The sequence below is a fragment of the Balaenoptera musculus genome, chromosome 10 (assembly GCF_009873245.2).
Source record: "Balaenoptera musculus isolate JJ_BM4_2016_0621 chromosome 10, mBalMus1.pri.v3, whole genome shotgun sequence".
Lineage (NCBI taxonomy): Eukaryota > Metazoa > Chordata > Mammalia > Artiodactyla > Balaenopteridae > Balaenoptera > Balaenoptera musculus.
Genome location: NC_045794.1, coordinates 46,109,376 through 46,134,259, shown reverse-complemented (window position 1 = coordinate 46,134,259; position 24,884 = coordinate 46,109,376). Strand labels below are relative to the sequence as shown.

The window sequence follows — 24,884 nt, the reverse complement described above, 5'->3', positions numbered from 1 at the left end:
GGATCTACCCAAACTCAGTGTTTAAAGTTACATAAGCATCATTCAGATCTTCTGTACCAGCTACTTTCATTTTGGAAAAACTGCATTTCCATTAAAATGGTGTTATATAAAAAGGTTTTATGTATGTATGTGTAGGAACAGAAGGAACAGGTGCACGTGAGCACTGTGAAGGCACACAGGCACATACACATCACAACCTCACCTGTCCTCATGGGGAGCAGGTGTTTGATAGTTCCTGGTGAGTTAAGATGTGACCCGCTTGCTTGTCCTCCAACCCCCAGTGAGACCTGGTGCATGTTGGGCAATGGGAACTGCAGCAGGAAGGCCATCAGCTGCCCCCCCCCCCCCCAGGGACCAGAGAAATCCTGACCTTCCTGAAAGTTCCTTCCTTGGCAGGGTGAGTTCCATTGAATCATAAACTATTGGGGTTGGAAGTAGCTCAGAAGTCACCCAGTGCAATCTCACTGGACATTACTCTCACCAGCCTTGACTTGAACAGCTCCCTTTCTCCCAAGGCAGCCCATGTCACCTGTGGACAGCTGTGCTCACTGGAAAAGACCTGATACTGAGCTGAAACCTGCCCTTCTGGAGCTCCCACTTCTTGGGAACAAACGTATATCCCTCACCTAGTATCTTGAGCAGGAGGCTCACGAGAGCCCAGGAGCCATAGCCAGCAAAGGGTGCCTGGGGCCTAAAAGCAAGCAGGGAGGGCAGCAAGAGCCCACAAAGCTGAAGCTCTACCCTTAAAGACCTCTGTCCATCTAAACTGAGGCTAGGATTGTGAGGGAGGGGGAGCGAGCGAAGCGGGCAGGGCTGGATTGGGAGGAGGGGAAGAAAGAGGGGAAGTCTTGAATGGGAATAAGTGACTGGCTTTGAGCAAAGCCTGGCTCCTTATGTCTCATTTGAAGTGGGGGGGGCGGGAGGTCAGACCATCCCGAGGTCAGTTCCAGCTCTCATTCTCTGAGCTCCTGAGCCCACCTACACACACACACACATCCCTTTCAGGGTTTGATGGTTGTACTCTTATGTGAAACAGTGGGTCCACAATTCGAGCGCCAAGTAGGAAGTAAAACAACTGCCCGAACCCTCTCTCTCATCCAGGCCCGACCTGAGTTAGGCTTCGCGGCTTGCTCGATTACCGGAAGGGGCGGAACCATTTCTACCTTACCCACGTAGAACTGCACAGACGGGAACACCCCAGCACAGAGTAGGGAAACGTGAGCTTTGGAGTGTCCTTTTAAGTAGTTGGGAAGGGGGTGTGGCCGAGGAGGCTGGGAGGCCGCAGCCCGACGAGGGGGGAGTGGCCCGGGGGCGTGGCCGTAGCGTCTGGAATGTTGTTGGGTCCTCGCACCGCATAGTAAGGAGGGGTCACGCCCCTTTTCTCGGAGAGGGCCAATCGGAACGCCGGAGCGGTTTCAAGTCTCCCCTGCCAGCCTGCCCGCCCGCTACCCCACCCCCCTCGGGGATTCGCTTTTTCCGTAACAAAATTGCAAAGCTCTGGATGTTCCGCAACCCGGGCCGCTCACAGGTGGAGGATTCCGGGGCCTAGGACGGTGCTCCGGCGCGGGAGGCGCCAGCTGGCTGTAGAGAGGCCGGGTTGAGATCCTGGAGGCGCGCGGGGGTGGGCGCTGCAGCCGCGGGTTGTTTATCTGGAGTACGGAGGGGAGGGGGGGAGCCTGGAAACCGCCCCGTGTCCCATTTCCTCCTCTTGTTTTCGCTCCGGATTCTCCATGTTGGACCCAAACTGAGGAGCCCGGAGCTGCCGCCGGGGGATCGGGGCCGGGGGCAACCGGGGGAGCCATTGCCCGGGCCTCCCGCTCTCCGTACAGGCCGCCTCCCTTCCCCGGCCCAGGGGAGGAACAAGAACAGGGATGTGAACAGCAGTGGGAGTCGGAGTCTCGGGAGCCGGAGCCTGAGCCGGAGCGGGCCCCCGCCCAGGCCCCCCAGCCCAGCCCAGCCCAGCCTGTGCGCCCGCGCGTCCTCCCGCCCAGCCAGCCCGGGCCCGCGGGATTGTTAGATGGAACACGGCTCCATCATCACCCAGGCGCGGAGGGAAGACGCCCTGGTGCTCACCAAGCAAGGTAGGGGCAGCAACTTCCCAAAACTTTGCGTCGCCCCTGGGCGGGGAGGGGGCTAGCACAGCCCAGAACCCGAGTCTCGGCCCCAGATCTCCCGGGGCTCAGAGTGGGCGATTCCGACCCGACCCCCTACTCCATCCGCCCCTACGACCTGGTGCGCACTCAGGCCCCGGGGAGGGCTGCGCGGGGCCCCGGGCTCCCAGCGCCCGAGGGGGAGGGGCGTCATCCGCGCAGCTGTCACTCTGTCCTGCACTCCCTCCCCCCGGGCAGAGAGACAGAGGGGTAAGCGCTCGCAGCGCGAGGCGCCCATCCTCTCCAGAGTTGGGGGGTGGGGTCGTCACTTTCCCGCACCAGAGCGCGCGGCTGCCCCAGGACCGCGGGGAGAGAGGTGGGGAGGGGAGGGGAACGAGGGGGTCCCGGGCGATCCCGAGCTAGAATGGAGCCGGGACTGGAGTCCAGCACTTCCCAGCACCCCCCTCCCGCCCCCAAGCCCGAGGCTGCTCAGGCAGCGGTCGGTGACGGTGTCCGGCGGGACTTGGGACCAAGTTCACCGCCCGGAGGCGGGGGCGGCCGCGGTGGGGGAGGGGCCGAGCTCTGGCTGACCAACCTGGTCCGCCTGCGGCCCTGCGCTCGGCCTGGGACCTCGGCGCGCGGGACTCTCGCCCGGCCGTCTCCTGCTGCTTTTGCTGAGCAAACAAGCGCGACCCCGAGGCCCGGCCGGAGCCCCTCCCTGCCCCGGTGCGCTTCCCCGGGGCCGCCGCCGCACACACAGAGCCGCGTTTGTTTAGCCCGAGATTGGTGTCCCTGGTTACATAATTCGCCGGATGGCATCAGACCCGGCGTGTTTCTGAATCGCGCCGCGAAAAAGTGCGAGTTCTCCGTGGGCAGCGGCTCGCGGCCCCTGCCTTCTTGCGGGTCGGGTGGAGACACAAGGGGGGTCGCGGGCCCTTTCTGGGGCGGGTTTGGGGACCGGAGGGTGATTAGGCCGAGGCCTCTCCTGGGGGCGGGGGAAAGGTTGGGGCCTGAGGGTGGGATCTTTGAGTTTGGTCACGGTGGAGGCCCCGAAACTCTTTTCCCCTCCCCCACGTTCTTCTTCGGGCCTTGAGGAATGTGTCTAAAATAGTGGACAGAATTTCCGCGGGGAGTAAGGACTAGCGTTGTTTTTTTCTGGAGAACTTCCCAGACTGGGGCCACCTGGCCTGAGGCTGGGGAGATCACGCTCTTGGGCCCAAATTCGGAGCGTCCCTGCCCTTCCCCTCAACCCCCCCCAGAACAGGGCAAGAAGGGCCAGTGCTGCACTTGAACATATTGAGGCCTAGAGCCTGGCGGGGGGGCCAGCTGTGGAGCCTGGGTATAGCCCCACATCCCCGTATTTGGCAACATTAGTCAGCAGATCACTTATTTCAGGGGTTCCCGGTCCCAAGGAGCTCCCCCAACTTGCCTAGGGGCAAACGGGCTGGCCTGGTGGTTTCAGCCATTCCCTAATTCCCCGGTGCAATGGGGGGGGGGAGGGGGGCGGCGGGGTGTAGTGTGTGTTTCCTGCATCGCTGGCCCTACTTTCAATAAGCCTTGCCTGCTCAGATCCCAACCCCGCAAAAGACCCTGACCCCCTGCTCTCCTGACTGCATCACTAACCAGGCTGCAAGTTCACCCCTCTACTGGCTGCTCAGCTGTGCTGAGGGCTGAAGAGGGGAGGCTTTTCTGTGTTTATGACTTAACTCCTGATTCTTCCCGCTCTCTTCCTAACCTCATCCCAGGAAGGGACTCCAAGTGCTAGCCAGAAATGAAGAAATGTGGATGTGGAAGGATTCCAGAGGGGGCAGTGTTGATGAGAAGGGGAAGAAGAGTCCTGAGCTTCCCTACTCTGGTCCTCTCCTCCTGTAGGGGCTCAGGAGGGTGCATTCCCAGTGAGGGGACCACACCAGGAATGAGGGAAAGCTGGACTTCTTTCTTTTTTTTTTTTTTTTTTTTTTTTTTTCAGAAGCTGGACTTCTGAAGGGACAGCTTACAAATCAGAGTTGGAAGTTTCCTCCACCAGGGCAAGTGGTAGGGAACAGAATAGATGACAGCAGAAAGCAAGCAGCTGGCTTCTTGACAGCGTTCAGCTGCTGATGTTGGTTGGATTTTTCTTAGAGTTACGTTTTTCGTTTTTTGTGTGGTTTGTCCTTCAGACTTATCCCTGGAGGAATCTGAATTCTCAAGCCGACAGCTTGGGGGTCTCTCTCCCCCCGTGTAATTTGACTGCATTCCAGAGAAGACATACTTTCTTCCTAGGCTGCTTGGGCACCCAGCAACAAGCAAACCAACTTTCTGAATCCCTCATCACTTACAAACAAATCCTGCATCTTTAAAAAAATAAAATAAAATAAAATAAAAGTAGGGGTGGGGAGCAGACGTTTTATTTAGCTCCTTTGGAGTTCCGTGCCCTCTCCCCTCCTCACAGTGTCCCATTTCTAGGCTCTGCCTCCCTTTGGAAAAAGGGGAAGGAGTACTGAGGCAGTTTATTAATCAGTAAATTTCTAGAAAAATACAAATTGCTCCTATCATGGGCGGTTTTTTAGTGAAGTTGTTTGCCATTGCAGGTTTTTTTTTCTTTTTTAGCATTCTGTTCTGGGAGCTTTAAGGCTGGCTGGGTGTGTTGATGATTCAAAAGTAATTACAGTAGGGGAAGTAGAACAAACAAAGTTGCTGAAAGCATTGATGATAAAAGGACCAAAATTGGATCATCTTCCCAAACAGATGGGTGAAATGGCTTCCTGGTACAGCAAGGATAGGGTTGTGTACGATACCAACGTAAAAAAGAAAAGTTAATATCAGTTTGGCCAGAAAAAGGCCATTTATTGCAGCCCCATACGAGGGTGTCACAGTGTCGCCCCATTGCTGGGAGATTGTGCCTCGGGCTTTGAGGTTAGATGGGGAGAAGCCAGGGAAATGGGCCCACCTTATAACCTCCCAGTGTGAAACGAGAGGGTGGAGGCAAGCTCCTCCAGAGCTTGAGTGACCCACAGCCCCTCTGGGGGAGTTGGGACCTTTTTTGTTTTGTTTTGTGAGGCCTGACGCCCCTTCCTTTCAGGGAGTGGATGATGATGCCTTGGGTTGTCTTTTCACATGTAGAACAGAACAGCAGGTTCTGGTAGCTGACCATCCCTAAGAATTAGGCTGGTGGCAGGTTTTTCTAACTCTTGCTTTCTCCCCATAAGGGAGAAATTCTGCCTTACGCTCCCATGTAAAAGCTTAAACACCTTTCTCTGTGGTTGTAGCTAGGCCCTTAACTTGAAAAGTTTAGACCAAGTCTCAGTCTCCCTGGGGCTTTCTTCCTCAGCTTGTTCTGTGAGCATCCAGGGTGTGTGTTTATAGCTGGCTCCTCCCGCCCCACTGGTTCCTCTCCCCTCCTTGCGCAGTCTCGGCCTTGGCCTCTGTGGCCGCTGTGGCTCGCTCCTCTGTCTCCTTTGGAGTTGTTCCCCCATCTTGGAGTGAGGTAGGGGCTTGTGTGGTGACTTAAGCTTGTGTTTGCTCTCTCCCGAAGCAACCCAAGGGAGCCCTGCTAACTCAGCAACAACGTTTGTAAATGCCCACCATCCCGGGACTGGGAGTTTGCAGTTCTGCTGCTGAGTTCGACTTGCAGAGCTTGCAATGGACCAGGACTCAGGAATTGCTGTGAAAACCCCTTGAGAGACGGCAAGGGGTGGTAGTGTCCCTGAATCCTGTCTCCTCCGTCTCAACTATAGGGGTCTTAAAGAAACTGGGTGGAAGAGAGGTCCCGTTTCGTGCTCTCGGTGGGACCTTCCAAATCCCTCACGATCAAGGACTTTGTTAAAATGGTAAATACGATAGAAGTCACGTTTCTAGCCAAGGTGAGTTGATGCTCCCAGCCTTTCTGTGGCAAATTAATACATGTGCTCATAACTAAGCAAGAGAAAGACAATACGTATTTATATGTAAGTATATATCTCTTCCCCTTCTCCTCAACTTTCTTCCTCCTAGCTTTTGGGTAAGTTGGGTTATTGTCTTTTATTACCGTCTTGGGAAGTTTGTCTCTCAGAGTGAAGAGGGGATTGGGGGGGCAGGTGCAGCAGTTAGAAGTGTTCAGAAGTATTGCTCCAGGAGCAAAATTGGTTGCCTCAGGCCTGGATGCAAATCCCTGCTTTCCCTATTTGCAGTGAGACTTGACAAATCACTTTACTGTTCTGAGTGAGTTATCTATAAAATAGGGGTATCGGTCTCTACACTTCTCCAATGCCTTGTACTTAGCAGGTAATTGATAAATGTTAACGTCCTTCCTTTTTAGACAGCTAGACCACCACTCCGGTTCTCCTCCATTCCCCCAAGGACATAGTGCAAATAGCACACGGTCATGTGGGTTTTATTGTTAAAGACCGGTGGCCGGGGGCAGAGGGGACACTGATGTGAGGGCTTAGGCCTTCTGGAAGAATCACCCTCTGAGACTTGCAAACAGCCTTGCTGCACAGACCCCTTCTTTGTGCCCCTGTTACATAGGATGGGATTTTATGTGAGTAGCATGTGCCTTGGGGCTTATTGCCATCCTGCCTGGCGCCTGGGCATCTGGGATGGGAGGAGGCCAGGGAGCCATGCACCTCCTGTGAAGAGTCTCTGAAGTCTAAACCTTGTGAGCAGTTGCTCGGCCCCTCAGAAGTGGATGAAATGAAGACTTGAGACAACTGTGTGCTGCGTTCTCTTACCGTCTGCATTTGTTTTGAGAGTTAAAGAACCCAGTGAGATTCAGATTTCTTTAAGGAATGCTAGTAACAAGGAAAGAAAAAGAAACTGGGGTTTTGAAGAGAAATAGATGTTAAGCTATGTCTTTGCTGCTGTGGTTTTGGGGTATAACCTTGAGAAAGCACAAACTCAGCATTAAATTGCTTTTCACCCTGTCTCAGGCCAGCCAGCCCGGGAAGCACAGAATTAACTCACTTGTCCTGCGGACACGGGGTTGGGTGTGGCTCTGTCATGATTCCCTCCCTCTTCTGAAATGGAGGAATAGTTCCCAACTGGGATGCAGATGAGCTTATTAACGTGCAAATCTTCTGAAGGAACTAGTAGAAATCAAAGTGGAGAGGTTGACTTAGAACTTGAAGCCTCTCTGGACCAGAGGCAAATAGAACAGAGTTTCTTTGTCTGGCAAAGTGCCCAGCCCTTCAGGTCTGAGTGTGCCTGCACCAGTCTGTTATTACAGAATGGGTACTCCAGCGAGCACACGGCCTCTGGGCAGGAGGTGCAAGGATGTCCTGTTTTATATTCGTCAGCTATTCTAAGGGTTCGCCTTAAACCTGATCTCTCAGTGGACCTGCTGGCATTTCCTTTCCTTTCCCAGGTGCTCCTAGTCCCCCCTCCCACCCTACCCCCCACCCCAAATCAGGCTTTGCTCTTATCCTCTTTTTATTCAATACCTTCTTTTCTCTCTTGACATATGAATAGTTTTTGCATCCTGTAGAACTTGCTCTTTCCCACCACACAGTTCTCAGGGAACAATGTGGCCCGAACCCCAATGAGAGCCAAGCAGATTCATGGGAAGGCTCAGAGCGCATACCGCGGTGTGTGGAAGTGCCTTCCCAGGACGTGGTCCTAGCTCTTTCTGCCTCCATGGCAGAATGGGGCTAGGGCCCCTCCTCCCAGGAACAGGGACCTGCAGGAAGAGACAGGAGGCTTGGGTCTTTTGCATTGTGATAGATTAGAGCAAGTGCCCCTAGAAAGGAAAATCAGGCTCTGGGGTGCAAGTCCCCTGAGACCTGCAGAGACACTGAGCCAGTGAGATGTGGTGGGGAAAGGGGCCACAGGGACCACTGGCAACCTTTAGACATTGGCTCTCAGCCAGGGACACACATCAGAAACTCCTGTGACACTTACTAAAAATACAGACCCCACCTGGGTCTTACTGAATCAGAGCATGAGCAGGTGGGCCGGGCATCCGTGTGTTCCAAATGCTCCCTGTGATTCTGACAGGTGTCCCTGGAGAAGAGCCAGGTGAGCGCAGCAGTGGCCTCAGCTGCCTGTTCAGCCCTGAGCAGGAGGAGTCCCTGGAGGGATCCAGTTTTCCTGTTTGTTAAAGATCCTGTGGCTCCTAAAGGGGAGTCCCAAAGTTTTCTGAGTGTGAATGGACAGAGTAGTGATCCCCGCTTACCAGTAATGATCACGTGATATTTATAGAGCACTCACTGTGGGGCAGGCACTGCCCTAGCCTTTTATATCTATTGATAGTGTCTCACTTGAGCCTCACAATGACCTTGTGAGATAGGAATGATCCCCACTTGACAAGTGAGGGAAACTTCCGCTGAGAAACCCCAAGCACCTTGTCCACAGGAACGTGGCTGGTTCGTGTCAGCTAGGACTGGCTCAGAGTCAAACCTAACGCTGGCCCGCACTGGCCTCTCATTTGCATTGTGCATTCCACTTTTTAGAGTGCCTGTTCAAACTTCAGGGGATCTGAAGCCACCTTGGGAGGGACCATGCAGTGTAGACCTTTCCTGATTGGCCTGTGAGGAAACAACCCAGGGTGGTGGTGCCTTAGGTGAGACCACAAGGCTGCTTGAGAGGCTGAAGTGGGGCAAGAGCCAGGCTTTCTGACGACCAGCTCAGTGCTCTCTCAGTGGACACACCTATCCTGGTGGGCTGGTCCCAGGTGCAGCTGGGGTGTGGGAGGAGTAGGTGAGTGACCCCGTAGGTGGGACAGACTCCCTGGCAGGCTGCTTCCGGTCCTTCTGCAGGGACCAGCCATGAGAGGAAGGAAGGAAGGAACTGGTTGGCCACCCTCAACGAGTGTGTGAGTGTGTGTGACTGTGATTGGTTTTTGTGGAGTCCTGGAAAAGGCCATTTCCCAGGATTGGCCCTGCCACTACTTCTGTGTGACCTCTGGAATGAGAAGAAATCTCTGTGGTCTCTTTCAATGTGAACATTTTGAGATTGAGACTGAGATAAAGGTATGAAAGTGCTTTGTACTGAATGACTAGCAGCTGAGATTTACTGAGCGTTTTACTAGGGTCAGGACACACCCAGACCGCCTTCTAATTCTCACAGCTCTATGTAATAGGTAATGTTAGTCTTTCCATTTTACAGATGAAGAAACTGAGGCCCAAGGCCACACACTTTACATGTGGCAGAGCCAGGATTTAAGCCTAAGTCCATGGCACCTGTGTAACCACTCTGTCGTTCACTGGTCAGAGGAGAGACTGTTGAGGTCCCTTGCTTTGTCCTGAGCTTTCGTTCTTTCTCCATCGCACTCTCATGCATACGTCACCTAAAGCAGGCTTCTTAGCTGGAGAGGAAAGAGGCACTAGATTCTTCAGGTCTTTCACCAGACCCAAGCATTTCAGGAATCGGGCAGAGAGCCAAGAGAGGGGCTGAAACAGCCACTAAGAGGGTGTATGTGTCCTGCTGGCAGGTTTCTTTTAGCCTCCCGGCCTCCCATAGGAGCTTGCTCCGCACCTCCTTAGGGCAAGAGGGAGGCTCAAGGTGGGCAAGTATGGCTTCCAGTCCCCCACGATGACATCTCTGCTCTAGCAGGCATTGCATACAGTAAAACAAGGGCAGGGTCCAGCCCTTTGGGTTTTCCTGGATGGCATCTCAGCTCTATCCCTGCTGCTGCTGTGAGCCATCAGATCACTTCCTGACATCCACCAAGAGCACTCTGGTGTGGGGCTGGGGGCTAAGCCTGCTGCTGACGTATCCGTGAGGAAACTGCTCTGGTCCAGGGCCTGTTGCTGCTTCTGGGAACCCACCCCCAGCCCCAGCATGTTTCTAAAATATGTTACAGCTGCCCAGGAGGGTGTTCTGCCAATAACTCTTTTAAAGGCTGATTTGGAAATTGACAGAGTATCTTGATCCTGTTTTAGAAGTTGCCAGGGATCCCCTGCTTCCCAAACTTGAGTGCTTCTTGAGGGAAGGTCCTGAAGTCGAGGCCCTATGTTGAGATCAGTGACGACTGCTGGAGGGGCAGGGAAAAGGCAGGCAAGGCAGCGAGTGACCGGGTCCCCCACCGTCACCCCACAAGTGGCATTAAGGACCCAGGACTGAAAGAAGTCCTCCTCTCTTAGAAGAGAGGCAGAGGCAGGGAGCTGTCCTGTCCAGGGAAGGGGAACTAACGGAGACGTGTGCGTAGGTGGGACGGCCTGGCTGCTGGTCGCGGGGAGGGCGCTAGTGTAGAACATGCTGGTGTGAGCCAAACAACGTGGCTGAAACTACTTTTTGAAAGTCCACGCTGTCAGCTTCACAGCTGCTCTCTGGAACTTCGGGAACTGGTGCCGAGCTGGGTGAGGGCCGCCCCCCCCTGCCTTGTCACCTGAGGAGAGCAGAGTCAGCAGTTGAGCACTGTGGAAGCTGGTACACCCTGCCTCTGGTTTCCAGTCTTTCCTGTGTGGGGGATGTCTAGGCATCTCTCACCTCCTTGTTCCCCTGCTGACTCACCTGATGGTCCAAGAGCCCTTCTGTCCACCTGGCGCTTTAGGGCCTGTCCTTAGCCAAGGCACAGATGCCCCTTGCTGAGGGACCTGGGAGGACTCCTCTCCACGGGGAGCCCCAATCAGATGCATCTTGGCTGCAAGGCCCAGGCAGCTGGCCAAGAAAGGCCAGAAATGCTCCAAATACTCTCCTTCCTCCAAAAGCTAAGGGGAGGGAGGCCCCTCCGGGAGGCCATTTTATAGTGATAGCCAGACTAAATCCTTTGCTGTGGGGGGAATGAGAGATGGTGGAGAAAGAAGTACTCTGAGAGATGAACCAAGAAGGCATCCTTCTACATGAATGGGCTTGTTAAAATCCGACAGCCTGAGAGCTTGCCTTCTGCCGAATCCCAGGCGGATGTGTGAGGAGTTCCTTTGCTGGGACACAAAGCTGTGTTGTTGGCAACGGTGATATCTCAACCTGACCTTCAGAAGAAGGTTAAAAATAGTGTTGTCCAGGCAAAGCCAGTCTTCATCTGTGTGTGCGCGCGTGTGTGTGTACACGCATACATGTAGGTGCACAAGCTTCTTAAGAGGCAGAGGCAAATAGCATCCCCACCTGGTGCTTCTTGGGGACCAGTGGTGGTGGACGCAAGGGGAGAGGGCATTCTTTGTCTCAGGTGGAACAGCCTCACCTGCTTTCCTGTTACTCGCAGAGACCAGCCAAGGAGTTTGCAACTGGAAAACAAGTTTTGTAGTGGATGTGGGAGAAGGTAAAGGGGTGGTTTTGACTTTTTGAAACCTACTCACGATCAGAGTTCCTCTGGCACCTTTCTCATCTTCTGTTCTTGAGCTTCAGCCACATGCTGGGTGGGTGGCCACAGTGTTGCCAAGGAGTGGTCATCTCCCCTTAGATAATATTAAAATGAGCATGGCATTTAAGTTTAGTCTGCACAGTGCATGACTGTGTTCAGTCTTGTTTATCAGGAGAGTGGTCTTGCTGTTATCCCAGTTAACGGATGAGGAAACTAAGGCTCAAAGAGGCTGTGTGGCTGAGTAGTAACTGGCAGAGCCTGGACCCCAGCCCAGGTGATCCTGGGGGGAGGGGGAGGGGGGAATACCTCCCACATCCCCCCTTCTCTTCACATCCTGCCTCAGTAGGAAGCCTCGCAGCAGTGAGCTGAAGGGGTGGCTTGGCTTCCCTGTTCTCAGCAACCTGCGCACTTCCTTCTTGAGCCAGAGCTCCCCCCCCGCCCCCCGCCCCGTTAGGTCTGTGCTGGTCCTTTCCGACATTCAGCTCCAAACCAGATGTTCGGAGCAGGGAGAACAGGTGCACATCAGTAATGGAGCTATGTGGTACCCACTGGAATCCTGCCCTTCCTCACTGGGGAAACCTGTGCAATGAAATCCTCACCGGCCTGTAAATCCTCTTGTGCCAGTGTTCCTCTTCCGGGGAGGGGGCCACTGCCCCTTCCCATCACACACGGAGGGATGGGGGTGACCTGCACCTGGCTGTCACGGACACAGTGCTGAGCGCTGGTTGAAAGGAGTCCTTTGAAAGGCTCTTTGATACGAGTCTTAGATCCCTCTCTGGGTGTACCCCCTCATCCTTAAACCCACTCAACAAAGTGGATCTTGGACCAAAGCTCCTGGCTCCAACTCCCCCCCACCCCATTGTCCTCTTGATCTCCCAGAGGTATCTGCCAGTCAGAGCAGGTGCAGGGCCGGGGTGGCGGTGAAGGGAGCCTTGTACTATTTCACCCCTTACACCTTTCCTGGACTGCCCAAGGGGACAGCAAAGGAGAGGGGCTGGACCCCAAACTGATCCTTCACCAGCCCAGCCTAGAGAGGAGTAGGGCACACACTCTTGAGAGATCTTAAGAGTGCACCACCACTTCCCACTTGTTGCAGGAGTAATCGGACACGATGCCCGAGCTGTAGGGGACCCTACAGAGTAGTTGTTAAGAGCCCTGGCTCTGGGTTCAGATCCTGGCTCTGCTGTCCTACTATCTGTGTAACCTCAAGCAGGTTACTTAAGCTCTCTGTGCTTCCGTTTCCCCTCTGTGAAATGGGGGATTAGTGCTTAGAAATGGGTTTGTAGTGAGGATTAAATGAAGTAATGATGTCAAGTGTCTTGACACAGGCCTGGCCCATCGCTGGTGCTCAGTAGACATGAGCAAGGCCCAGAGAGGCCGAGCAGCTTGCCTCAGGTGCTCGGCTCCTCATAGCCCGCTTCCCTGTCCTCGGAAGGGAGGGAGCCTTTCTGTTTCTAACTCTTCTGGGCGGTTGCAAACCAGCGAAGGCTTCCACAGGTCCTGGCTCTGTAGAAGCGACAAAGGCCCTGGAGGCCCCGGAGTTATTCGCTCAGCCAGAGTCCACGGGCACCTGCTGCTCAGAAGCCAGAGGCCAGTGAATGTACCCGGCTGAGGCCATGGCAGGCCCCGTCAGGAGGCCGCCATGTTAGCGGGAGGCCGAAGAGGCCCTGACAGCCACTGATTGTCAGTGGCAGTGTTTGTAAAGGTGAGGAGGACACACAGCCTGGAGGAGGACAGGGGGAAGTGGGGCCCCAATGGGGGAGGGGGTAGTGAGGAACATCTGGGGTACTGACCTTGCTGTTGTGGGTCTGCGGTCCCCTCCCCAGGCGCCCCAGCTCTTTGCTCTGCTCCGAGCGCCTGCCCCCGGGGTCAAGGCATCTGTGGTCTCTGAGGCCCAGGGGCTGCCTGGCCGCATTGTGTTTTAAGAAGACCTCATCCCCTGCAGAGTCCGAACCGAGCTGAGGAGCGCCCCCGCCCCCTCCCAAGCTCCCTGTCTGAGGCTGAAGCGCTCCTGCCTGTTGGGCCTCCCGCAGTGGGCACCGGCGAGGCCTCTCCACGGCCCCAGCCAGCTGCCCCTTTCACCCTCTGCCTCTCAGGATTACTCAGCCTTCACGGCGTCTGTCACTAAGATGCTGAGTGCGTTCTTGATGGCCTCTCTTCAGGAAAGGCTTGGGCTGTGTGGCCTTTTAAGAAAGGCTCAGTGCCCGGGTTAAGCCTCTGATTGTGGTTCTGCGTGAAGAAACCATAAACCAAAGGAAAAGAGATGGTTCAGCTTTGGTCTTGGAGCTTTGTGTCAGCGTCTGCTTGCGTCCCTGGGCTCGGAGTTGAATGTGGGCCGTACAGGCAGGTGGAGAAGCTGTCCTTTCCTTCCGATTTCTGGGTAGATTATTCAGAGTAGGAAAGAGTCCGAGGAACCTCTCGTCTTGCTGTCTTTAAGTACTGAGCTCTGCTCTCAAGTTTGTCTCCTGGACTCAGGGGCCTTGGGCGAGGCCTCCAACGCAACTTTTTCCTTCAGGGCAAAATCCCCAGTCCCTGGAAATCTTGATTTTTTCCAGCAGGGCCAGGAGCTTGAGAGTGATATCCAGGTTTTTAGGCTAATTGCTGGGGAAGCCTGAACATTTTCTAAAAGGTTTCTAATGGTCATACCAGTGTCAAGGGATCTGCCCGACCCAGGGAGGGGAAGGAGAGAGCGCTGGACCAGACAGACTGGGGTGCCCAGCCTGCACCTGCAGGAAGCCCTCAGCCTTCCTGTTGAGCCAGAGCTGAGTCGGTTGTCCTGGGGCGGTGCTGACTGCCCCTTGACTGAGGGTCAGCGGCCTCACCTTTGGTCCCAGGAACAGAGTTTGGTTTTCTCTCCTCTCCAGGGGCTCAGGCAGCCCAGTAACTGGGTGTTAAATGGCTCTCCCATCACCTCTTCTGCCGGAACCACCTCCGTGCAGGTGCAGCCTGTACTCTGAGGACTGAGCCAGGGAGCTTGGTCTTGCTGGGGTGGGGGGCTCACCACATTGCCCCCCCTTTCCCTTCTTAAACCCAACAGCACGGGGAAGGTTATCCTCAGTGCCACATTCTGTCTCTCCCCCGCACCTACATAAAGGCAGAGACATGTCTGGCACTTACTTCCCTGCACAGGAGTTTGCCCTGTGCTTTAAAGCGGAGTGGGGTGGACTTCATCCCAAGGCCTGTCCCCGCCCTGGCCCCTGGAGAGGAGACCTGTGGCTGAGGACCATTCTGGCAGCGGTTGGGCGGCGCCACCTCCTGGCCACAGTACCCATCCTGGCTCCCTGCTCTTGCTCAACAGTTGCTGGAACAGTTCCTCTAAAATAAAAGGAACTTGGTGGGGGGAGGGGAGGAAGGAGGTCCAAGAGGGAGGGGATGTATATTCACATATAGCTGATTCACTTCACTGTACAGCAGAAACTAACAACATTGTAAAGCAGTTATACTCCAATTAAAAAAATAATAATAATAAAAGGAACTTGAAAAAGACTTTCCAAAGTCCATTTCTGGTTGATCCTGTAAATGCCTGTAGCTTTTTCTATCGGCTTGGCCTTTCTGGGGCTGCCTTGCCAAGCCTCCTATTAAAATGGCTTTGTATTTCCAAAGCTCAAATTGTCAAGGCAGGACTTAGCAGCTGTAGCCTAGAAGCAGGGACGTCAACCCAGAACCCAGCGCTGGATGTATGTGTCCCAAGAGAGTGAGTGATATGCCTGTGGTCTTTGAGGGGAGGGAGTGTTAAGGAAAGTGACTGGAGTGTGGGATGGACACAAGGGTGTGAACAAAGCTTGTAGCTTCTTGGGGCTGAAGCTGTTCTGTTTCCTAGTCTGGGCTCAGTGCTGCCAACTAACTGATTGAAGGAAGCTGACCCAGAACAGGGCTGTAGCTGCACTGACTTGAAGAGGTCTAGCTTACTCCCTTCTCTAGACTGGGTGGTATTCTGGAAACTGATGTTAGGGAGGATTTTTGTGAATTCCCTTGGAGGGTTCCCTCAGTGCGCTGCTACCAAAGTGGATTCTATAGCTGGCCCCATCTCTGAGTGCCCCTTCACCCCCCATGGAATGAAGAGCAAGTTTTCTGCAGTTTATTTCCCAAACCAGGGACTGGGGATTCCTGCTGTTCCTACTTTACAGAGATGATGTTGGAATAAACATGTACATTTCACTGTTGACTGTATTTGGTTGTTCGCCAAGCACGTGCCTTGTGCCCCAGTGGAGCTTATAAACTAGAGGGGATACAGCACGGGGGTGGGTATTTGTGGACAGACGCCCTGTAGCTAATGCCTCTGTCGTTCTCTCCACTCTAGGCCTGGTCTCCAAGTCCTCTCCTAAGAAGCCTCGTGGACGTAACATCTTCAAGGCCCTTTTCTGCTGTTTTCGTGCCCAGCATGTTGGCCAGTCAAGCTCCTCCACTGAGCTCTCCGCATACAAGGAGGAAGCCAACACCATTGCTAAGGTAGCTGGATCCAGGGTGGTGTGATGCCAGCAAGGACGGGACTGCTGTGAGCGAGTGGGGGTCCCTGCAACCACGGCAGGGAGGCAGGGCAGCCTTGCCTGAGTTGGAAGATCTCTGGCCCAGAGGAGGCCCTTCCTCCGTCCTTCCCATAGTGGTCCATCTTCCTGTTGATTCCCATTTGTGGTGTGGGCCATCCGGATGTCCCTGTGGTTTCTGAGGGGCCCCACGGTCCAGATCCTTCCAGGTTCCAGGAACCATGCAAGGTGCTTTGCGTAGATTGTCTCATGTGACCCATAGCAGCCCTGCAAGGAGAGCCACAGGATTCCCACTCACAGACGTGGACACAGACTCAGAGGGTGTATGTAGCCTCTGAAGAGTTAATGGTTAATAAATGGTAGTATCAGGGTTTGAACTCAGATCTCTCTGGTTGTAAGTCCTGTGATTGTTGTTTTTTAGTTCTAACTAAGCAAAAATACCTTCCAAGTTTCTAGGCTTTCAGGGAACCAAGGAATTGAAATTCTATCACATTCTTGATAACCCCTTGCAGCACTCTCACCTTGTACCTGTGAGAGACATTTGGAAATGTGTGGGTGTCTTTGATTCTTATAATTACCAGAAGATATGTCTGGCATTTCAGAGGCGGGGGACAGAAATCCTCCTTTCTCCAGTGCCATTTGTACTTCTTTCTGAAACACCAAGGTTTAGCTGTCCTTCCTCTCTTTCAAAATCAGGCTAAAGACACGTACATCAGTGAAAAATCACCTCATTATCCAAAAGGGGAAAATGGTTAAATGAAGTACAACATGACGGTATTAACTGAACTGTTAATTTTTACTAAGAGTTCACAACAATGTGGAAGAGTATTCAGTTGCAACATTAAGTCAAAAAGCAGAATGCAAAATTATATATCATGAAGAAAAAAGACTGCTTGCTAAAGCAAGCTTGAAGGAAATGCACTAAAATGCCAACATTAAGTTTTTCTAAGTGCTAGGATTTTAATTTTTCTTCAGGGTTTCCATTAAGATCACTTAGTTGTTACATCATAACGTTTTACTTATTAGCCAAAGGCGGGAAGAGGCTTTCTGAGCTCTCTGCACTCTACCTCCCATTTCAGGACCCACAGTGTGGGCTCACATTGGCTTACTTGTGTTTTGTAGGGGCTCAGTGCACCTCCCCCTAATCTAGGCCCCCAAGGAGGATGGAGAAAACACATGTTCTCAAAGAGAAGCCTGGGTTCCAGGACTAAGCAAGAGGCTAAACCTCCACAGTGAGGAGTTCCGATTTTGATTCTGCCTCTGACTCTGTGTCCCTGCCTCAGCTGCTTGAGTTCCCTGTTCCTTGGAGAGCCAATGGCAGCTGAGAACAGGGACACTTCCTTCTCCATCCTTCATCAGGCCTAGTGTGGAAAGAAGATTTTGGCCCCTTTCCTGCCCAGCTCTTAAGGAAAGTCACTTTTGTCATGTCAGAGCTTTCCAGGGGGCTGGGGTCTTGGGGAGAAAATTCCCCTCCAGGCCTGAGTGGGCTTTAGACAGCCAGGAAAGGCATTAGTGGGCTGGCACTGACCACCTTCTTTTCTCCCGTAGTCGGATCTGCTCCAGTGTCTCCAGTACCAGTTTTATCAGGTACGTGAATCTCACAGGGTATGTCCTCAGAAGCCCCAACACCCAGTGATACCTGCTAACCCCATGCCCCATGCGGTGATGCCCTCATTCCTCTGTGTCTGGCTGGCTAACTCCCTGCCCCCGGAAGCTATTTGTCCCAGATATTTGCTGAGGGCCCACCATGTGCAAGGCATTAGATTGTGCGGGGGACAGCTGGTATCCATCACCAGCTCTGGCCTCCATCTCCAGTATCCGGATCACTTCACAGTCCCAGGCTGAAGGAAGGAGCCAGCTCAGTCTCTTCTTTCTCTACCTCTTGGCCTTTAAGTGTCACCTCTCTTGGGCTGAAGTAGGGGGCTTCCATCTCCTCAATGGGCCCAGCTCTTCCCAGAGTTCTGTTGGGGGAAATTAGTCTTTCTCGGTGGCAGATTCAGTAGCCTGGCTCTGGTTTTAGATTCCAGGGACCTGTCTGCTCCCGGAGGTGACAGAGGAAGATCAAGGAAGAATCTGCGTGGTCATTGACTTGGATGAAACCCTTGTGCATAGCTCCTTTAAGGTAACTGGACATCTGGAGCTCCTCTTACACTCATCCTGGGCTGTCTTGGAAGCCTGACTGCAGGTGCCAGTGAAGTGGCCTAAAGTTGATGATGGAAGAGTAATCAGAAGTAGGGCCAGCCTCTGGCATTTAGCCACAGTCGCATCACAGATACCTGGAGGCCCCACCAGAGAATGATGTTGAGTGGGACCTCCTGCTCTCCGCAGTCACTGACAACAGGCTACGGCTGTCCCCCTGTCACAGCACAGCCACCAGGGCTCTGTACAGGGGTACAAAAGAGGGGTTAAGTCAGCCTTGGGCCATGCCCCTATCCATTTTATCAGGATGTTTGTTAACTCAAGAAGGCCCAGAGACTGTCTCAGCTCAGGTAGAATTTGCAGGTGGTGGTAAGTAGGGAAAACCAGAAGGGGTATCGCAGCCTGTACTTGGGTGAGAGCCACTTAGTTGGGGCAGCAGGAGCTTCCTAGGGCCTCTGATATCTGTCCCTCCCCACCCCGCCCAGGGGGCGGAGCACTGGCTGTGGCGGGGACTGGGGTGTGGCTGGGCTCTTGTCCCTTCCCACGAGCTGACTCATTAACTCCTCTGCCTTCCAGCCAATCAACAACGCTGACTTCATAGTGCCTGTAGAGATCGAAGGGACCACTCACCAGGTGAGCTGCTGCCAGGCTACGCCCAGCCTAGGAACTCGGGGTCTTCTGCTCCTCGGGGCTTGTGTTCCATCAGTTGATCCTTTCCTGTAACTTCAGCCTCTCTGTTTTTATTGGTAACCTTTCACATTCTAGGCTTTCGCATCTTAAAAAATGCAGCCCCTCATCCCCCTCTAGCTGTCACCTTTTTTCTCTTTGCAGCCAAGCTGTTTAAAATTAAATTATTTAATAGTAGTAATAGCTATCATTTACTTATCTCCCCTGCCCCTACTGAATGTGACCAGCGCTGTTATATGACTTAATACATTTTCTCTAAAGCTGAAGAGTTGGTGTATCTGCCTATTACAGACAAGGAAGTCAGTACTAGCTGTTTTCTCTCCTCCCCTGCCATTCCATCTAGCTGGTGAATTTCTTTCTCCCCAGAACAGGCATCTCCTCCTCTGTAAAGCTTTCTCCAATTCCCCTCCCCTTGGGGTCCCTACACTGGATTCTGCCACAATAAATACTCAGTATCCATCTATCAAAAAGCGCTTGAATCTAAATAAGGCGAGGCTCTGGCCCTACACAACCTGCTCAGTCCAGGGTTAAGGATCCTGTGGTGTTGATAGTCAAGTAGAAGAGTTACTTGTAGGGAAATGGGGTTTGAGGCTTCCACGGGTGGTCAGCACTACCCTGTGTCCATTAGAAGCTTTCTTCACCCCACCACCGTCCTCCCCGCTGAGGTGCTCTCCCAGTCCCAGTGCTGGACTCTGCACAGCAGCTCTTTACAGTCCAGTTGAGGGTACAGAGATACACAGAACCCACAGATAAAAGACAAAGGTGTATGTATCTTCAAACACTGTGAACTCCTGGCTAACAAGGAGAGGTGTGAATAATGGAAAAGGGATGACATTTAAATGAGCGGAGGTGGGGGTGAGGTGTCTACCTGCAGAAGGTGCATTTTCAGCAAAGAGTGTTGAGAGGATGCCAAGCTTGATGAATGGCCAGGAGGAGGGAGGGACTTGTTGAAGGTTAAAGAAATGGTAAGTGAAAGGAGGCCCGGTTGTGGCCACCTGGAGCAGAGGGTTTCTGCTGCAGAGCTGGGAGGGGTCTGGTGAGTCGATGGCCAGACCATCTCCAGGAGGGAGAGTCATGGCAGGCACACACTCTTGAGCAGGGAGTGAGCTGGATGAAAAGAACTTTGACGGAGTGGTTCCGGTAGCACCTGTGTAGGCTGGATGAGAGGAGGACACCTGGGTGGAGACAGGGAAGCAGCAGACAGCAGGCCCATGAGGGACATGCAGCCAGTGAAGCTTTTAGGCCGTAATGTGCAGGGTTATGAAAGGTGGACACCAGGGTGGGGGTGGCTGTCAGGGGCAAGCACAAAATGGGGGGGGGTCACTAGAGCAAGATGCCGCCGGGTGTCAGATCTGCGGTCACTGAGGGGAAAAAGTCACTTTCCCCTGGTGCATTTCAGAGAAGCTCTGCGAGGGCATGAGGTTTCAGGAAGTATCTGCGACCCTGCCTGATGGGGACCTGGACTAACTGTCCTGTCAGAGCCAAGGACAGGAAACTCCCACAGAGGCTGTGGCTGGATTCAAGTAATCCAGGATAGGCTGTTTCCATCTGTGAGGCCTATTCTTGATTACTTGTTTCTGGAGGCAGCTGATGGTTCGCCGCCGGAAACAAAGATGGCTCCCGGGACATTAGGTGTTTTTGTTTCTTCCTGAGCTGGGTCAAGGTTGGGACCACTGAGCCAGCAGAAGCCTGGTGAGGAGGTGACGCTAGTGCCCTGGGCTGTGGGGCAGAAGGCTTCCAGCCAGGTGGTCCCAGAGGCTGGGGTGTGGGAGTCCAGACAGAGTAAGGTCTGAACCTACTTACTGCTCTCTGTGTAGGTGGTGACCGTGACCGATGCTGTGATGCTTCACCCTCACAGGGATGCCTCCAACAAGCCTTTGTGCTTTTCCTCAGGTGTACGTGCTCAAGAGGCCTTACGTGGATGAGTTCCTGAGACGAATGGGGGAACTCTTTGAATGTGTTCTCTTCACTGCCAGCCTAGCCAAGGTACCTGGGGGCAGGAGGGGAGTAAAGAGCCAGGAGCAGGTGTGGCAGCTCCTTGCTGGTCCACGGGATACCACGGGGAAACCAGGACTGCATCCAAACAAAAAGCATCTTCTCTTTCCTCAGTATGCTGACCCTGTGACGGATCTGCTGGACAGGTGTGGGGTATTCCGGGCCCGCCTGTTCCGTGAGTCCTGTGTGTTTCACCAGGGCTGCTATGTCAAGGACCTCAGCCGCCTGGGAAGGGACCTGAGGAAAACCCTCATTCTGGACAACTCGCCTGCTTCTTACATCTTCCACCCAGAGAATGCAGTGAGTGATCCAGATACACCCACATTGCAGGGATTGGGAGAGTCCCTGCCCTGGAAGGAGGAGGGAGAAGGGGACGGTGGTGGAACCATGGGCTTTACCAGAGGAGGGCACCACCCCAGGTGGACCAGCCAGCCTCCGGGGGTCTGGGGCAAGGGAGGGAAGCACTGGCGGTCGGGAGACTTACGCTGCCTTTTCCCTCTCCAGGTGCCTGTGCAGTCTTGGTTTGATGACATGGCAGACACGGAGTTGCTGAACCTGATCCCAATCTTTGAGGAGCTGAGCGCAGCGGAGGATGTCTACACCAGCCTTGGGCAGCTGCGGGCCCCTTAGCCTTCCCTGCTGCCGAGCAATGGCCATCCCAGTAGGGGACTTTCCTACACTGTGCCTTTATGATCAGCCTGACAGAGCGGAATCTGGAGCATCTCACTAAATGAGACCTGGAAATAGAAGTGATTGGGAAGAGCTTTAGGACGGGTTAGATGCTGAGTGGGCAGATATCAGACCAGCGATACCCAGAGCTGCCTGCTCCCTGAGTTGGGTTCCCGAGATGTGAGTAAGTGTGTGTATTTGTGTGTGTGTGTGTGTGTGTGTGTGTATGAGTGTGTCTTGCCTTGAACCGTGGCCCCGGGATATAAGTGTGTCAGGTTGGGGGAGAAAGTGAATGATCAAGACTCTCCCCAAGTTAGTTTGTCTCCTCTCCTGTCACCCTGAGAGCCAGCGAGCTCTATAGGGATGAAGACCATTGAAGGCTCCGTTGCCAAACCTATGGCCTTTCCTCAGCGTTGTAAGGCTTATGCCACGGAGAAAGGTAGGGTCAGAGGCTGCCTTCGGGTGCCCCAGGCACACATCTTCCCGAAGCCTTTCTGTAGCCGACTGCTGCAGACAGAAAGACGACATTTCTGGGAAGATGAAAGCTTGTATCCAGAACTGGTAGCCCCAGTGGCCATCAGGTCCTGTGGCCCAAGGGCTGCACTAGCCTCTGGCTGAGTGCCTGGCTCGGGCCCTTTCTGTGTCTCCCCAAGGCTTGGGTGCCGGGCCTGCCTTCCTCACCACCTAGCCATAGTCTTGAACCTGTGGGGAAGGAGGTCTTCTCCCTGCCCTGGAAGAGGACAGATAACTGATTTCCGTTCTTTTGACTCTGTTTTAAAATTTTCTTTAGAAATATGGAGTGTTGGGCTGTTTTGTTTCTGACAGAGCTGCAGTCCTGGGCCTGAGGTGAACGTGGGAGGCCCTGGAGGTGCAGGGAAGAGGAAAATCCCAAGGGCGTGAGTGTGTGTGTCCCCTTGGCTTGTAGGTCAGCTGGGCTCGGGATGTGTCCCTCAGTCTGCCCTTCGGGCATTCTCTGCTGGTGCTGCCGCAAGGACTTTGTCCCCAAGTCCGGGAAGGGCGCTCTGGGTCCCACCCGCCTGTGTCTTGGGCAGGGCTCTTTTCTCTCGTGTCTTCCCGCAGGGCCAAGTGTCTTCGTCCTTCCTGGCCGTTGCTTTTTCTCTCCAGGGTCTCAGGCACTCCTGCATTTCCTGGGCTGAGGGGCTGGGTGTCTCACCGTTCAGTTTCCCAACGTCACGCACGTGCCTCCTGCCAGTGGTAACAGGTGTGAGTGAGCTCTTCACACACCTGCGCTTTGCGTGTCTCTTCGCTTTCAAAGTTTCTTAATAGTGAATGCTTTAAAAAATAAGTCACAAAAAGGAAGTTTCCCCAGAATGGAAAACAAAAGGGGAAGTGCTGCTGTAATTGGGAGCACAAGGGGTCCCCCAGAGGGAGCCCCACTTCAGCATCACTGCCTTAACCATGGCCTGTCCCCCTCTCTGTTTTCCCTGGAGGCAGATGTCACAAAGCATTTGTAAGTTGCTTCAGGTGCAAGAACACCGCCCACTCAGGACTTACCCCCATTATCCTTTCCAGACTGGCCACACACTAGGCCAGTCTGAGGAGCTAGCCGGGACCAGGTGGTGGAGCAGCAGCTTGGCGTTCTGACCGCCTAGCATCCTTCTCTAGCATTGTGATGCCACCTCCCCTCCTTGCCCCAAGGTTGTGAGGCCTTGTCTTTCCCTTCGGTGTCACATGAGTAGAACAGGGTCCCCAAAGCCCATGTGATCATTTCCCAGGCATCATTCCCTGGTGCCTGTGGGATCCTGCTTCATGCAGGTAGGGGAAGAGGGCCCCAGGGCCGGCCAGGAACGACACCTCCTGAAGGAAAATGGGAGCTTCTGATTCTAAGGCCCTGGCCTAGGCCTCTATCCTAATATTGCAGGAGGGGCCTCTCTCCCGAGCCCCATCCTAAGGGTTAGCCCTTGGGCCAAATCTGCCATGGGGTCCAGCTATGCTTTTCTGACTAAATAAGCAATAAGAGGCTCTAAGCTGATCCAGTTCCAAGGACCCTTTCTGCCCTGCTTTGGGTCTCCTTGCCTCCAGGTGAAGGAAGAGCTGGTGCCACCCTCTTTCCTATCAGGCTTGTCCAAGTGTTCCAAGGGACTCGTGACTAGAGCCCAGGATGGCTTGGTGGGAGTGTCCCCGCTGCTTCTGCATGAAGCCCGGCTCCATAGGCCTCGTTCTCGCCAGAACCCTGCCCTGCCGCCATGCAGTTCCTCACCGGCAATGCCACACCCCCGCTCACCCTCTCCTCCCTTCCCTGGAGAGGCAGCTCAGCCAAATAAGTCTAAGCAGGGTCCATCGGTGTGGACCAGAGCCAGCCTGGAGTCATTATGCACCTTCTGGTCTCCAGTTTCACAGTGTGTTAGGGGCAAGACTTGCTCCTTAGAGGAATCAGGCCAGACTCAGTTTTGGAGGAGGGCAAGATTGAGAGGGAGCCAGTTCACCCCAGGATCTGTTCCGGGGTTTCCTACCAGCCCTTCCTGTTTGAGGCTGGTCTTCGGGAAGCAATAGGCCACCAGGCCTGGTCGACCCCAGTTCACGCCGTGCCAGGAATCTGCCCACCTGCCAGGTTCAGTTCTTTAAGGTGCCTCTTCAGGGACACAGTGTGTCTCTCTGATTGGGCTTCTAAATCAAAAGCCTGATGTTCGTGTCCCTCTCATAGGGGGAGCTTTGGACACAGGACCAGTTTGGAAAGGGTCGGGTAAGAGTTTCCACTCTGCACATTGTAGAGGGGACACTCTGTAGGTCCATGGGTCCCTTACTATAGCGAGGTTGAGTAAATTTGCCTTCAGTTAACCTGGGACCTTCTGTTTAATTCCCTCCTGCCTCCCAAAGAGTTTGACCATTTTATAAATTCACCTCTGTTAACAGTGGCCCAGAAACTTCTCTGTGCTAAAAGCATGGGAAGTCTAAAGGCAGTCATTCCCTGGGAAATGGATTCCGTTCTATTTTGCTACCCCTACTCTGTTCATGAGGCCTCGTTCAGTAAGGCAACCCCCCCTGTAAGGCTGTCCTCTATCCCATGTCCCAGACAGGTGAAACGTCTGCGGAAATAAGCCTGTTTTCCCCTTCAGGTCTTCAGTCGGTTACTTGCCACTACTGTCCCTCAGTCGCCTTTTTGGTAAAATGGGGTTTTAGTTTTGTCCTTTTATTTTAATACTGGTAAATACTTGCACTCAAGCAGGGGAGGGAAGGCAGGGGTCTGGCCCCCTGCCCCATTCCTTCACTGCTGTGGGGCTTGCCCCTGGAGCAGACCCTCCTCTTTGTGCCCCGTGAGCTTCTTTGCTTGTAGTATCTCAGATTTTACATGTTCCATGTCGTGCCACGTAACCCTCTTCAAGATACCGTTTGGAGGGTGGGGGAGATCTGCTTCCCACTGTGACTGGGCTGTGGGGTTCTGACTACCTTGCTTACAGGTTCATGGTTTGATAAACTTGTTGTATTCAAAAACTTGAAATGTAGGATGCCATTAAGTGTCTGTTTATATTTTTGGAATATTTGTACTACTTACAATTAATGAATAAAAGTGGGTTTAAAAAACCCATCCGTGAATGGGCACTGCCTCCTGACCCTCCTGTTGTTCATTCGGGCACTTAGCCCCCTTCTTCCCTTAAAACGCCTCTG

General features: G+C 53.7%; 1 protein-coding gene across 1 annotated transcript; it reads left to right on the top strand.

Moving 5' to 3' along the window:
* The first annotated feature begins 1,494 nt into the window (after positions 1-1,494).
* Positions 1,495-24,812, top strand: CTDSP2 (CTD small phosphatase 2). The gene is made up of 8 exons (XM_036865558.1): positions 1,495-2,081; positions 15,584-15,732; positions 17,316-17,354; positions 17,788-17,889; positions 18,483-18,539; positions 20,487-20,579; positions 20,703-20,888; positions 21,093-24,812. The coding sequence occupies exons 1-8, from the start codon at positions 2,018-2,020 to the stop codon at positions 21,216-21,218; spliced, it is 816 nt and encodes a 271-aa protein (XP_036721453.1). The 5' UTR covers positions 1,495-2,017; the 3' UTR covers positions 21,219-24,812.
* Positions 24,813-24,884: the final 72 nt, after the last annotated feature.